Source organism: Octopus sinensis, linkage group LG2, assembly GCF_006345805.1.
Source record: "Octopus sinensis linkage group LG2, ASM634580v1, whole genome shotgun sequence".
Taxonomy (NCBI): domain Eukaryota; kingdom Metazoa; phylum Mollusca; class Cephalopoda; order Octopoda; family Octopodidae; genus Octopus; species Octopus sinensis.
Genome location: NC_042998.1, coordinates 170,456,718 through 170,473,444, shown reverse-complemented (window position 1 = coordinate 170,473,444; position 16,727 = coordinate 170,456,718). Strand labels below are relative to the sequence as shown.

General features: G+C 36.2%; 1 protein-coding gene across 5 annotated transcripts in view; it reads right to left on the bottom strand.

Moving 5' to 3' along the window:
- The window catches only part of LOC115232557 (putative inhibitor of apoptosis), a 79,471-nt gene that overhangs the window by 54,367 nt on the left and 8,377 nt on the right, over positions 1-16,727 (bottom strand). For 3 of the 5 annotated variants that reach the window (XM_036500401.1, XM_036500403.1, XM_036500400.1), the window contains exons 2-5: positions 8,776-8,957; positions 7,209-7,311; positions 5,874-6,005; positions 4,756-4,905 (exon numbers count right to left, since the gene is read on the bottom strand). The exons of 1 other annotated variant lie outside the window; for it this stretch is intronic. In XM_036500401.1, the coding sequence (XP_036356294.1) occupies positions 4,756-4,905; positions 5,874-6,005; positions 7,209-7,311; positions 8,776-8,957 (567 nt within the window). Of the gene's footprint in view, positions 1-2,190; positions 2,407-4,755; positions 4,906-5,873; positions 6,006-7,208; positions 7,312-8,775; positions 8,958-16,727 lie in introns of all 5 variants that reach the window. One more of the 5 variants, XM_029793487.2, reaches the window with a different exon arrangement.

The following is a 16,727-nucleotide window of genomic DNA, read 5'->3' as shown; positions in this document are numbered from 1 at the left end:
TGGTAGATATAGGCACAGGTATCACTTTGTGGAAAGAAGTTTGCTTCCTAAGCCCATGGTTCCAGGTTCACTCCCACTGGATGGCACCTTGACTAAGTTTCGTCTACTATAGCCTGGGCCAACCAAAGCTTTGTGAACGTATTTGGTAGACAAAGACTGACAATGGCCTGTTGTATATATATATGTATGTATATTGTGTGTGTGTGTGTGTGTATATATATAGTGAGAATATAAAAAAAACACCAAAGACGGTGTGTAAACAACAAACAGATATATTAGTTTTAACGCTTGAGAAGTGAGAAAGTCTTTTATGTTTCAAACCTACGCTCTTCAACAGCAAGGAACACAGAAACAGGGAGAGAAAATAAAAAAGGTTGTGGACAGAGATCTATCATGGCGAATACTGGGGAGAGGGGTCACACAGGGGAGATAATAAAGTAGAGGTGATCCCAAAATGAAGGTGCACATGCATATGTGAGAGCGTGTAATGTGCATATGGATGGGGGATGGTGACCTTGACATGTGCATGTGTAGGTGTGTGGATGATGGTGTGGGTGCTGGGAAGTGGTCAGTGCTAGTGTGTGTGGGGTGGTGTGATGTGGTGGTGTTGGGTGTGGAGATGAGAGTGGAGGAAGCAAAGGTGTGGTGAGGTGGGGGTAGAGATGGGGTATGGTGGAATGGAATGTATAGGGATGGTGGGGTTGGAATCTATAAGGGTGGGGTAACGAGGAAGGGGGTGACAATGAGGGGAGAAATAGGTAGGAGTGACGAGAGGAAGTAGGTGTTAAAGGAGAGGTGGGTGGAAGTAGGTGAGAGGAAGAGAAGAGTGAGTAGGAGGGTTAGATGAAGAGGGAAGGAGAGTTGAGCCCATGTAGCACAAAGGAGCAAAGAGAGAAGATTAATCCCTGTTCACAATGAAGACGGGAGTCTGGATGGCCCCTGTGCAAGGACAATCTGAACACAGACAGGTGTTGTAAAAAATGACCAGTAGAGCAGAAATGGTGCAAGACCAGGGTGCCATTGTTGAGTTTGATGTCTCAGAGGTGTTTTGTGAACCAGTCAACTAAGTGGCATCCCGTTTGACTGATGTATACAAAAGGACAGAGAGAGAGCAGGAGATGCTGTAGATGACGTTGCTACAAGTGCAGGTGAAGGAGTCAGTGATATGATAGGGTTGATGATGGGTGCCTGTGAGGAGGATGGTGTTGGAGAGGTAAGGGCAGCGTGGGTGGAAGCAAGATAATGAGCCAGGTTGGGAGGTTCGGTTAGGGAAGAAGCTGTGGATCAAGAGGTCTTTTAGGTTGTGGGCTTGTTTGAAGGAGGGGAGGGGTTGGTCAAGGAAGATGTACAAAGTGGAGGAGTTGGACTGGAGTCACCGGATGGATCGGAGAATGGTGTTGGAGAGGTAGGGTGCCTGACAAGGGGAAACGGGAGACGGGTGGCAGTAGGGCATGTGCGAGGGAGAGAGCAGATGCATGGTTCACGGTATGTGCTCTGGTAAGGGTGGTGTGGATAGTGGTGAGGGGATATCCATGTAGCATGAAGTGGTGAGCCACGAGTTGAGACTGGTGCAAGTAGTATGCAAAAACACCTTTTGAGCATAAGCGTAGTTGTTGTCAAAACTGCCTGGCTGGCCCTTGTGCCGGTGGCACATATAAAGCACCCATTACACTCGGAGTGCTTGGCATTAGGAAGGACAGATTGAGCCTGGTGCAGCTTCTGGCTCACCAGTCCTCAGTAAAACCGTCCAACCCATGCTACCATGGAAAGCGAACCTTAAATGATAATGATGATGATATTCTTAAACATGAATACTACTGACAGTGGATTGGCCAGCAGGTCAAGACTTTGGAGTTACTGTTAATAATACAGTTGCGAGCCTCGCCTGGTCTCCATGCTGGTGGCACGTAAAAAGCACCATCCAATCGTGGCCATTTGCCAGCCTCGTCTGGCACCTGTGCAGGTGGCACGTAAAAAGCACCCACTACACTCACGGAGTGGTTGGCATGAGGAAGGGCATCCAGCTGTAGAGACACTGTCAGATCAGATTGGAGCCTGGTGCAGCCATCTGGTTCACCAGACCTCAGTCAAATTGTCCAGAAACAGGTAAAATAATAAAAGAACGAGTATTCATCAGCATCATCATCATCGTTTAACGTCTGTTTTCCATGCTAGCATGGAAAATGGACGTGGCTGTACTGGATATAACTCAGAAAAATATTTTCACCATGCCATGAACCTTTTTCCGACATAAAGGGCAGTTGCTGAGAGCAGGTGCACATGATGCGCAACTGACCAAATGGCCACATGGTAAAAATACCACACTCAATTCTTCATCTAAACAGATTTTACAAAGCTTTTGTTCTTTTAGCATAGTATTCTCTGCAATTATATCAGCACTTGCTGCTATAAAAAATAAAAAAAAACAAAAGACAAAAAAATAAGCGAACTGAAACATAATGTTAAGTAATGAGAGGATAAATGAATATATAACAGAATGGTTATGCAATTGTGAAATATAACAGAATGATAAATTCTGAATATTAAAACAGTATCAGCAGTTACACAAGAAAAATATTCCATTTCATTCACACCAATTCACCCTAGGTTCCATGTGAACATGTTAGTTACTAATGCATGAACATTTCTCAGAGAGATTTAGAAAATACCTTTTCTTAAGATGTGTTCCAAAACATTATTATTCTTTTATTCTTTTATAGGTTTCAGTCCAAAGACTGTGGCCATGCTGGAGCACCGCCATTGTAATCATCTTTCCACTTTCCACCTTTGTCGGAGTGGCGTTTGGTGAAGAATGGAGTTTGATGCTACTGCCCTCTTTTGAGTTTCTTGCTTAGATATTGGCTCATCTGGGATCTTGGTGAGCCAGATGTCAAGTTCACGTTTGAAAACACTTACATCCACTCCATGGAGGCTCCTCAGATCCTTCAGCAGAGAGTCAATAAAAACAAACAAAAAATCTATTTTGGCCCCTTCACAGCATAAAGCTGCTTCCCTCTCTACAGTTGAAGCTAGGTAGTAATCTTGCAAGTTCCTGGCAACCTCACTAGGCTGGTGCTATATAAAAAAAGATCACCCTGTACACTTTGTAAAGTGATCGGTGTTAAAAAGTGCATCTAACTATAGAAACCATGCCACAACAGGCACTAGGCCATGATACAGTCCTCCAGGTTGATAGATTTTGTCAAACCATTCAACCCATGCCAACATAGAAACTGTATGGTAAAAGAGGATGATATTGTATAGAACATTTAATTTTGTTAATAAGAAAATATGACCAGAAGGTTTAATTACTTTAATGTCTCCAACACAAAAACTAGAAAACTTATGATACTGAGATAAATAAGATAATTTAGAAAACATGGGGTAACAAAATTATACACATAACTCATCAATAAAGGAAACTAATCCAAACCATTTAGAATATTATTTTCTCCTCTTTCTGATATTGTAAATTGACATTGAGAAGTTACAGAATAGGCTGAAAAGAGTCAACTGGTTTGCTATGTTGAGCTGAACATTTCTACAAGACTTCATAAAGCTGGTATTTACCTTCAGATTTGAGTAAATGAAATATATTACTATCTTGAGTAGTATGAGGATTTTAGTCTAATGCTACAAGCTAACAAAATATTTATAAATTGTACAATGTTTTCGCTAATTACACTAATGATCTGTGCCTCATTTTGGTATTTATTTAAAGCTAAAGAATCTCTGTCAGTGTCAGGATATGAATTATCAATCCATCATACCATAACAAATATCCAGAGAAGCTAACATAGGCACTTCAAAGTGGTTGCTCAACCTGCTAGAAATAGCAGTCAAGGCTCCATCAACTCAAAAAGAAAGGACATGTTGAATAATGTAATTCTTGAAAATAAGATGGGACGATTATAGCTTGAATGCATTGGGCGAACAACAGCTGTGTCAATTGTGACTGTTTAGTCTAGATGTTTTCCTGGAATATTTACAATTACCATTAACCAAATATGTCAATGTACATCAGCTAATAATAGCTGATCAGGGACATGTGTAACAGATCTACATTGAACAGAAAAAAATAGCCATGTAATCTGAAATATGGATATTATTCTCAATGCTGAACAGGCAAATATGCATTAAACATAATATACATAGAACAACTTTGTTCAATTGTTTTCATGCATGTTTTTCCATGCTGGCAAGGGTTAGCTGAAGCTATTGCTTAAGTATCGTTTTTATGGCTAGATACCCTTCCTGTTACTAACCAATAATTGTTTTTCAAGTGAAGAATCTCTTATTTTACAAGTGTTTGAAGGCCCAAAGTGAGTGGATGATTTGTCGACAGGAGAAATGATAACATCACCACTTGCAGTTCTAGGTATTCAGAGAAGTGCAAATGTAAACAAAAGTACAGATGCCCACACATCCACACATAATTTATGTACATACACATGTATATGCCATTCTCAAAACCATATTCCATTTTTGATTTCTGGTTATTAGAAAGGATTACAGAGATTTATTTAAAAACTGAAAATGATATGGTGTTGACAGTTATAAAGTTTTAAAAGTAGATGTTTCCTTTCCTTGTGAGCAATGGCAATCTAGTGTCAATGTAAAACAACAAAAGAAGGATTACTTAATAACAGCTACTTTACTGTCAGCATTTTAATAGATAGAAGAAGGATCACTTCTTATTTATTAACAATCATTTCAAAGTATGTAGAAATAGTAGAGTTATCATTTATTACTTACTAGAAGACATTTCAGCATCATGTTTTTCTCTTGTTTGGTCAGGCTCCTCTTCATCACTTACTTCCTCAATATCATCATCATTGCCAGCTTTATAATGAGCATCGTTTTCAATTGCATCAAGTAAATCTGATGCTTGTGAAAAAGAAGATCCTTAAAAACAAAAAAGGAAAAAAAAACATGAACATACACGTTAGGTTTTGTGTAAAATATATCTAGCATTCAACTACATTCCTATTTGTCCATTACTTTCATAATAACACTGCTCCTTTGTTAGGTTTCTATCTGTACTTTGAAGTTGGAAATGCATAAACTAACAGATTTTTAAGAAAGGAAATTTTGTTGCACGAATGTATAATTTAGTGATTTCATCACTAGAATATTTATCAGAAGTTATCAACCACATTTCATGGCCTCTCATATTTTTAGTTCAAATCAAAATATCAGGATACAATCCCAATCATGAAAAGCAACTGCTGGTTGAACTCTGGTTCTGACAATTATATTATACTTCTATGTATGCATGTTAGTATTTTTTAGCATTATGCCTCTCATATATTTACAGAGAAGTTGCTGAAATCTTATACATGCTTTACTTTGAACAACTTGATGGCAGGAAACCAGATTATTCAAAGATTAATAATGTATAGTTTGATGGTTTACAGTACTGACATTGAATTCTTGCATATAAGCAACTGAATGAATTTTCTGCTAAAAGGCAAATGCTAAATTTTTCAATGAAATATTAAGAAGAAAACTCATTTTGGTAGATTAGAATAAACTATGTGATATGGGGTCTGAAGAAGCTACAATCTCCAAAAGGTGTGGGAAAAATTTATATTATTTAAGGATTTTGGGAAACCTAAGAGAAGAAGCAGATAAAGAGAGAATTTAACCAAAGTTATCAGATTGGGTTCTTATAAATTTATACTTCAAAGATAACATGATGAAAGGCAAAAATGAATTAAAACACTGCGATTTGCTTCCTTGTGTATGATGTACTGAACAAACATATATCAATACAACAATGATTACAATGATAAATTTTGTATAAAAACTGGATAGTTAATTTTGTATAACAAAAAATTATTATATTTAAAAAAATCGTAAAGTATTCTTACCTGTTTCTTTGATTTTGTTTTTCACAATTCTTTTGACTAGATTTCGATTATAGCCCATAGATAAAAGAGCCTTAACTGTAGGTGTTTCCATACATGATGCCTTAGATTTACGATTTTTCAACTTGGGAGAGCCTAAAATATAAAAGGAAATTATTAAAATGTTTCTAAAAACGTTCTAAATTTTATTTTTCAATTTAAAGTAATCTTTGACTATTTCCTAGTGTAATTTTTATTTTTTTGTTTCTGTTCATGCAGCATCATCATTTCCCAAAAAGGGTACACTGGTGCAGTATCTGATTGTTTTCTCAAGGCAGATATGAGGCCTAGTGTGTAAAAGGCTTAGAAATGGGAACTGCATAGATTTGGGTTTTTTTTTCCTTGGCTTCAAAACCTAAGTGACTCAACAAAATATATACAAACTTTAAATTAGCCAATGATAAATTTTGATCACTAATTTTGACACTGAAATATTATCTATATGTTTGCTTTACAAATGATATGTTTTGTCTGATTTAAAGTTCTATATTTGCCACATATATAATGAAACATATCTTCATTATTTTTATTGAATTTGCTCATCATGCTCTATTCTTGAAAAATGTTAACAGATAAACATGTATACTAGAAAAAAAGAAATGAGTCAATCATGGAAAACGTAATTACTTAATATGCATACTGTAATTATGAAATGATATAATCTTACATGATATTCTTTGTGAAAAACTGTGATGTGATGGTAAAAAAAAATCAATATCTTTTTGCAAATTTAATGAACTTCATTACATATAAATCACCAGAAAATAATTAAACATCTTGCATAATATCATTTTTGGCAACTTTGTTGGCACATGCAGAAAGTTTCCTCATGCTTTCTATAATTTTGTGAATGGCTAACTTATACATTCAATTGCTTTTAATTTCTTGTAATGTGCTGATGATTTTTTCACAATTTTGTGATATTGCAGCATTTCCTGCTCTCAGTGTCAACTGATAGTTGACATTTGCACAGCTGAGGGAAAATATTTTGCAAACTGGGCCGCGGATGCATCTCTATTAAATGTAACTTCCATATTGGTAGAAAGATATAGGGACGTTTCCTCTCTTAACCCTAACCCTTATTATAAAAGATATTTTGATAAGATCTTGTTAATGCTTCAATGATGCTGTCTAGTGATTATTAGAGCTTCTAGTTTAATTTAATTTTTTTATTGTCCAAATTCTTTCATTATAAAAAATCATCTGTTTTGTTAAAAATAACATTTTCTTAAATGTAAGAATGTATGAAAATGATTGTATGAACAACATACTTTCCCTTATAAATAGCAAATAACTTACTTGAAGTTGGGTTATCTGATGTCCAGTTATCTTCCATATCGTAATATCTACCAATTGCATCAATTTCAGGAGAATCGAAATCTGATCGAACTTGTGAAGATTCCTTTAAGAGAAGAATGTAATTTCAACAAATTTATATTCTAGTAATGCTGAGTGTACACAGAAGCATACACTTCTACATATAATTAAGTGTGGATTAACAAACATTAAGTATATTGTAGCTTGTATTTAACTATATGTTCATGCAGAAGATATCCTTGGACAAACTGCCAAACATTATTATTTTAAATTGTCTTACCAAAGAATAATTTTCACAAAAAAACTATATCTTTTCAAAGTCATTCTAAATTCAGGTATGTAAGAATTAGATAATACTTTTCTGATGGGCACTAATACCACCAAAACATGCATAGAGTTGTCACTATAATTACCAAAAAAACTCAGAGAAGACAGTTTTTGTATGTGGAAGGAAGATGCATAGGATCCATAAAAACTTTAGAGATTCGAGAAATTGATTCTCTCAAATATGCCCTAGTGGTTCATTAGAGGTATATCTTGGGGACCAAATTAGTAGTGGAAGAGGATGTACAGAGAGTGTGATAGCAGAATAAGAATAGGATGGAGGAAATTTAGAGAGCTATTACTTCTGTTGGCTATATCAGGGTTCTGTATCTTCTGAGAGACTTTTGTATTGTCTGCATAGCTAGCAAGGGTCGCTACTTCAATAGCTGAGGGCATGTCGGAAAGGGCCATAACAGTGGGCTGTGGAAAACCACTGATTATTATTTGTGTTTTCTTGCAGGTGGCCCCATTGACCATCTCTACCTGACTTCTATCTTTTAGAAAGTCATGTAGCCATTCTCCAAGTTTTCCAAATATGCCACGATTTTGGAGCTTGTAACAAATCATACTATGGTTGACTTTATCAAAGGCTTTTGCAAAGTCGAGGTATATCATGTCCACATTTGAGTTGTTGAGCAGCTGCTTTAGCACCCAGTCATAATGCTGCAAGAGCTGTGTCAGGCAGCTTCTACCTGGTTGGAAACCATGCTGGGTGTCAGTCAGCAAATCATTCTTTTCAAGGAATGCAATCAATTTCCTTCGGAATATTTGTTCCATGAATTTGCTGATGTGTGAGGTCAGAGAGATAGGCCTATAGTTTTTAGCATCTGCTAAATATATATATATATATATATATTATATATATATATATATATATATATTATATATATAAGGGCTTAGTAAAATTCTCCATTTCTCTGTCTGACATAATAAAGGGTGAATTAGCTCCTCACTTCAATGGAGTGGTTGACTTTAGAGACATCTTATTACCATTTCAGACGTTTAGAAAACTGATGCCCAATAGGTTTTGATGATGATGTTATTACTCTAAACTCTGATATAAATATACAAAATGCTCCTTTAACTCTTGAAATACATGTGTGAATTAACAAGGGTACACTTGAAGCAGTAAGATTAGTCTAGCTTTTAATAAAGGTTATTTATCAGAAACATGAATTGTAAGTTATTCATTTGTTGTTATTGATGTTATTTTTTATTAACTTACCAAGTCATCTGAAGATACTCTGTGTTTTACATTTGCTTCTCTGATGTATTTAGGATCTTTTTTTTGTTGTACAAAAGTACATCTTGGAAACCACCGAGCATGTTCTTCCCATGGAATGTCATCCTCCTCCCAATTACGTAAGCCACCATCACAGCTAAAACAAATTACTGTGTCAGCATTTCCTGCAGACCAATAGAAAATGAAAAGAAATAAGTAAAACAAATAAAATTGAAAAAGTACTAAGAAAGTCAACTCTGGTGGAACTAGAATTCAAAATGTAAGAAACCACTCTGGAACACAAGAATAACTGCTTCTGACATAAAGACAAGGCCTGGTATTTTGGGGAAGTCAGTCAATTATATTAACCCCAGTACTCTATTTTATCAACCTTGAAAGGATGATTTTGGTAGGAATTAAACTTAGTAGAAAAAGTGCTGGAAGAAAGGCAAGGTATTTTGTCTGATACTCTACCAAATTTCAGATTTCACTCCAGGGCATTGGTCAGTCTACAGCTATAGTAGAGAGCACCAGCCAACAGAATCCATGCGGTAAAAGTGAATTGTGCACTTGTCTGTCTACCTACCTACAACACATTCATATACAAATATACATAGATGCACATAAACACACACATACATATACTTACATGCATACTTAACACATACATGCACAAAAAATACACAAACATAAGTGATTCAACTGAAAAATAATTTTAAAAAAATAAACATTTTTTATGGAAGTTGTCAAATACTTTCAGTGTTGATATACATTCTCTGAAAGCCCTACAAACCTTTCTTCTTCCTCCTAGCTATTCTCATAGTCATTGTTTTTATGCCTTCTTTTCCATAATGCTCAAATCTTCTGGTTGCATGTATTCAGATTAGGTTATTTATTTAGTTTTAACTATCAGAATAAAGTTAAGCTATAACAGTCTGAGGAAGGTATATAATAACTAGGGCAATTTTTTGCCGAAATGTTAAAATTTATAAAAATATTTGTTTCAAAGTTTTTTTTTAATCACAAAATCAAAAATGAAATTTCACTAAAAATAATTTTTTTTTTTGATCAGATACTGAAAAGAATAAATAAATTAATTGATATACATTTTATGTATTGATTAAACCTAAATTTGATATGTTTCTACTAGTTATTAGTGGAGTTGTTGTATTAGACTACCACCTTGGAGCTATTTTTAGTACTCCCTATGGCTTATTCTACCCTTCAATGTTGAAAATTATTTGATACCATGTGTGTTCAGTCATTTGAACACAAACAAATGTCTAGCAGGTCTGAATAGTTTTTCTGTGAGACAAATTTCCAACTTTAAGGTACTTTTACCAATATTAGTTATTGGTGAGGGATACGAACCCCTAATGTTGATTGTTTGAATCTTTTTTTCTGATTCACGAAACAGGCCTTTTTAAGAATGCAAATATTTATTACCATCCAATTGTAAGTGTATTTACTTACAGTTTTAACTTTTTGCACTTGTTATTTAGGAATTTTCAATTTACCATTGAAAGTAAGTACTTTTCCTAGCTATTTTTTTTTCACTATATGTAAATGTACAGTATGCCCGTTGTTCCTCAATAATATTTAAATATATATTTTTTATGCATCATTTAAGTTTGTTGTTAAGTATTATGTAAATTTCTGTCTGAGGTTAATTGAATTGAATCATTTTCCTTCACCATGCATTGCTGGATCATTTTGAAGTTGATTATGGAGTTCTTTTATCATTGCCTTATCGAGTCGCTTTTTTTCTGGTTCAAGTAATTTTAATTTTGATTATTATGATTTTCTTATTCTTAACTCAGATTCCAAAGCCAAAAATGAGTGAAAAAGAAAGTGCCCTTGAATCTACAGAGAAATTCTCAAAAGAATTTGTATTTCAGCAGGCTTATAAAGATCAATTTTAAAATGTCCCCTATTTCAGGCCAGTAATTTTTGCATTTGAACAAATTAAACCATAAGGTTTCTGAATAGTTTCCCCTCAAGAATATATAATCTGTTTGTGAAAGAATATAGTTTGAATCAATACAATCCATTTAAGTCAACAAAGTCTTTGTTTATTAACCTTGGTCAGTGTCTGATACATTTTATACATTGCTCAGATCCTTGTTACTTGTTAGTAAACCCTAGCACTACACCATCTCTCTTCTGCTCTTTCTTACACTTTTGCTGTTTCCTACTCTCCCTCCTTCTCTTGTTTTTCCTCTGACTAGGTAGCACACTTGTTTCTGGGCTCTTTCTTGTACCTCTTTCACTCTGTATTTCTTTTCTCTCTCTCATTGGGTAACCATGTACATCCTCTATAGCAAGACACTTATTTCTGCCTCTCTAGTTCTCTATTACACTCTAACCTTTCATCATCTGATACTGGATCACCTCCTCTAATGCTCCCTCTGTTCTGGCAAGACACCTGCTTCTATCTCTCTGTTTCTTTGTCACCCTCTAACCTTTCATCCTCTGATACAAGTTCCCCTCCTCAAATGCCCAGCCCCCCCCCCCCTCATAATTCCTTGTGTTGTGAGTTACTTGGTTACCCTGCCAGTGCTGGTGCCATGTTAAAAGCATCCAGTCCACACTGTAGCATGGTTGGCATTTGGAAGGGCATCCAGTTGTAAAAATCATACCAAAACTAACTTCACCTGTGCTAATGCCATGTAAAAAAGCACTGAGTCCACTCTGCGGAGTGGTTGGTGTTAGGAAGGGCATCCAGCCATAAAAGCCCTGTCAAAACAGACACAGTAGCCTTGGGTTGTTTTTATACCTGGTCGGCTCCTGTCAACCGTCCTACTCATGCAGGCATGGAAGATGGATGTTAAATGATGATGACGAGGATTATTTCATTGATGATTAACCCTTTTGTTACCAACCTGGCTGAAACCAGGTCTGGCTCTGTAGTACTTCATAAGTTTTGAATTAAAATCTTCCACCAAACCTTAGTCACAATTTATGTTCCTAACACAAGCTGAATGATAATTAAGTTCATCATCATCATCATCATCGTTTAGCGTCCGCTTTCCATGCTAGCATGGGTTATTTTACTAAATTCTTAATTATATTTAAAGTAATTGAAAGAAACATAGAGCATCTCAAAATAAATACAATAACGAAATGGTTAAAGCACATATTTCATCTGATTCTGTAATTGTTCCTTCTTATAACTCATTTTTAGCGGTTTATAACTCTGGTCTAATAATATGAAAAAATCTGTTTGGATTGAAAGGTATAGGCTCTTTGTGTATCATGGTTGTTTTTTAATAAAAAAAAAATTCCTTAAAAAAAAAAAGTTCTGTAAATAACAAAGAAAGTTCAGAAGTTTCTGAGATTATCTCATTATTATAATTATATATCATAAGTTCTTGATTTGCTTTTGAACATTTTGGTTCGAATACATATTCCATACATCGCTAATAGACTCCAGATTAACTTTATACTACACAAGAAATCAATTTGGTTTGTTTTTTCAACTTGTATAAGTCTGGCAAGTAATTTGAGCAGCGGCAGTGTTTTGAAATTAAAACAATTATAATATGGAATTAGCTATTCAAAAATGCACAAAAATTGTTAACTTTACTTAAACAATTAACCGATTTCACGTTTTATTTTGAATAACTACGTCTTCCACGTTGTAATTGTTAATTTATAAATTGTTATGAGTTATTTCCCTTGAGCTGACTAACATTATGAAATTAAATATTTTTGAAAATATGTGCCAATATAAAACGAATTATTGAAATAGTATGTCTGGTGAATTACAATAGATATAGAAGTTAACATTGTAATCGAAGCAGGAATAAATAACATAAAAGAAATAAGTAACAAATGAAACTGAATCTTTTATGAGAAAAAGAAAGAACTAGTGAATGATAGAAAATACCTCTGCCATTTTAGTCATTTTGTATTTATATTTTAATATTTTATACTCTCTCTCTCTCTCTCTATATATATATATATATTCGTTTTATATTTAACATATATATAATTCCTTTTTATATCCTCTTCAGGCATTCAAGGTGGGGTAGTACCCCTGGTTGGGCAGAGCTAGTAGCACTTCCTAGGAGAAGCTCATCCACCTTGGTCCCCATCTGGCACCTAGCTCTCACCTGTAGTTGTAGGATGCGCAATAGCCACACCTGGTAAACCACTTCGACTGGCTAACTAAATCAGGTGAGGATAGTTGAGGGGTCTCAATTCTTCAGTGAGATAGGGGCTTTTCTACCTATGCATGTGAAGACTAGTTCTCGCATAGTGGGCAGAGGAAACCACTAGTAAGGTCCAATGATCAGGAAGGCAGTACCAGTAGGCGTTGTGGAGCGCCTAGAACATGACAACACACTATGGAGTCCTGGTCATCCACTGCAGCAAGAAGGGTCTCCAGCTGTAACAGTTCCCAGTGCCACTGGGTCAAGGTTCTTTCTGTTGAGAGAGTGGAATTGTCCCTATGCAATGGCTCTCCTATTTAAAACAACTTCATGCATAGGTGTCTGTGCTTCTCAGCCTTACAACTGTCAACCTCAAGTCCTGCAGTAATAGAGGAATGGAGAAAGGGACAGGTGGAGGTAACCACCTGCACATAAGTGGCTTGTGGATCTGGTCGCTGTTCTTTGTATTGGACAACGGAGAACTTCAGCAGCATCCCATGCAACAGGGCAGCCTTTCTGGGACAGTACTGCTCACCCTAGTAAGGGAGAAGCCTAGAAAAGGTTGCCTAAAGAAAGCTTGTACTAAATTCTGGTCAGGTAACTGTGACTGCCAGAATTACCCATTTGCAGTTGGTTCTAACAAAGGAAATAACCTAATCATTGGTACATGGAACATATATACTCTCATGGATTGAGACAATGTCTCCCGACCTCAGAGAAGAACAGCTCTCATTGCCAAAGAATTGTCAAGATACAATATTGAAATAGCAGCAATTAGTGAAACTCAACTGGCTGATAGAATCAGGCTGCAGCTACACTTTCTTCTGGAAAGGCAAAGCCTTATAAGCGGACAGAATACACAGAGTTGGATTCGCCATCAAGTCCAGTCTCTTGAAACAGATTTCCACTGGTGTAAATGAAAGGCTCATGAAACTTTGCCTCCTTGTCAGAAACAAACACTTCATCACCATCATGAGCATGAATGCTCCTACAATGACATGCACAAAACAGAAAAGATCAGAGAGCAGTTCTATGTCAACCTGGACACTGTGCTACCAACAAGCTTGTAATGCTGGGTGATTTCAACATTAGAGTTGGCAGGGATGAGGGAGCAGTGGAGAGGAGTTATAGGGAAGCATGGAGTTGGGAAGATGAATAGCAATGGCCTTTTGCTGAGCAAATGCACCAAGCACAACCTACTCATTACAAACACCACCTTCCAACAGGTTGATAAGTATAAGACATCATGGATGCATCTGTGCTCAAAATAACGACATCTTATTGATTACATTATAACCCCCCCAGCCTGACAGCTTTCAGTGCATTCCATGAAATCCTTGTATCCACTTGGGAGGAAGAGTGTATGGCTGCAGAGTTCTGAGATGCCACCATAGTTACACTCTACAAGAACATAATTCTCTACAAGGAGCCAAATCAGACTGCAGAACCTACAGGGGCATTCCCTGCTTTCCATTGCTGGAAAAATCCTGGCCCACATCCTCTTCAATAGGCTCATCACCAGCATCTCTGAGAGCAACTTGCCTGAAGCCCAGAGTGGCTTCCACCCTGGCTGCAGCACTGTAGACATGGCGTTTGCTATGTGTCAAGTCAAGGAGAAATGCATTAAACAATAGAGGAATTTGTACTGTGTTCACAGACCTGACCAAAATTTTTGACACAGTCAACAGAGAGGCTTTGTGGAGCATTCTAACCAAGCTGGGCTGCCCATACAAGTTCACCACACTTATAAGACTCTTTCATGACAATATGACTGGTCAAGTTTTTAGCAAGTGACTGCACCAACTCTTTCAACATTTCTAATGGCGTGAAACAGGGCTGTGTTCTCTAACCCGTGCTGCTCCACTTGTTCTTCATGTGGGTCCTATTTTACACAATGAAAGACTTAGACCTGGGCATATACATCAAATATCGCTCAGATGGCTCTGCTTTTGATCTCCACCAACTCTCTGCTTGAACCAAGACAGTGGAAAAGCTTATAACTGAAGCCCTATTTGCAGATGACTGTGTCCTTATGGCATATAAGAAAAATCACCTGCAGACCATTGTTGATCACTTTGCAGAAGCATCAAGGCTCTTTGGACTGACCATCAGCCTTGGGAAAACAGACATCCTAGCCCAAGCAGTCTCAAATACAATTCGCCCCTAGCCAAAATGTCACGACTGAGGGGGTCCAGCTTAAGTGCGTGCATGGAAAATTTCAGGTACCTTGGCAGCACAATTTCAGCTGATGGATCATTGGATGTGAAATATCCAGAATCCACAAGGCCAGCCAAGCACTTAGAAAACTGAAAGTGAAAGTCCACCAGCAGAATGGCATAAGACTATCGCCAAAGCTGAAGATCTTCGAGATTGTAGTTGTTTCTACACTACTCTATGGATGTCAAACATGGACCTCATACTGTTGGCACATCAAACAGCTGGAACAATTTCATACAAAGGCACAGCGCAAGATCATTGGCATTCACTGGCAGGACAATGTGACAAACCAAAATGTACTGGACAGAGCTTGTTCAACAAGCATTGAGTCAATGTTTCTCAAGGCTCACACAGAGAACAAATGACAGAAATTTCTGTCATTTGTACACTGTGTAAGTTGAACCTATTTATATAAGTATATATATATTTATACATATAAATTCATCATTCATCATCTGAAAATTTCCTCATTTTACATGTATTCTTATATACATATTTTGTATTTGATGTACTTAATATATTTAACATATCTGATGTGTCTAATTTGCTTATCCTAATAACTGCTTCTCTCTCTCTCTGTATGTATATATATATATATATATATATATAAGTTCAGCAAAATTTAGATTCAAATGAATATGGTACTTAAGTCAGATGCACCAGAATTTTGTACGGTGTTATCCATATAAATTCATGAGGTGATTATAATCAAAGTAAGCAACAAGAATATCTTCGGTAATTTAGTACGATCGTTTCATGCTACATCATTTACAATGTTTAATAAAATGATGTAGCATGAAACGATCATACCAAATTACCGAAGATATTCTTGTTGCTTACTTTGATTATATATATATATATATATATATGTATGTATGTAAACATAATTTGACTTCACAACATTTACATCTTTCTTTACAGCCCTTTGCTATTCTTTGCAATTAGTTAGTTTTCTCCTAAGTAGTCACAATCAGGCTACCTATTTCAGTGAGGTGTCATTTGATGACATCTCAAAATATTTTTTATGGTATATAACTGAACATATATGCAGTGGGGTTTCTATATATACATATAATCCATTAAACAGGCTAGATGGCTACTATACAAAGATGCTATGAATGCAGGAGCCCTGCTGAAAGTTAGTGAGAAGATCAGGCAAAGATGGCTGTGACTGACTGGTCACTGTGTGCACTACCTTAAACTGGAAGCAGCCAAATTAGTTTTGTGGAAACCACTTCATGATGATGCAGGAAGAGAAAAACGTTGTCACAAATTTATCAACAGCTTGATTGCAGACACTGGCCTGGAATGTATCCAGGACCTTGAGGCAGTAATTTTGCACTGGGAGGTGTGACAGGTGGACCAATGTTTTTCTTTAATATTATCATTAGCTTTCCAATTTTTGATTTCACATTTGCAGAAAATACAATAGACATTATCTGCAGGCCCCTTGTGATAGAAATCATTAGCTGCCAAATCATTAGGTTTTAATTGGTAAGATGTCGACCACTTAAGAAAACTTTTTATCCGATTCAGTTCAGATTTTAATTCCATTTTCATAAAAGATCTTAAATTTGAACATGT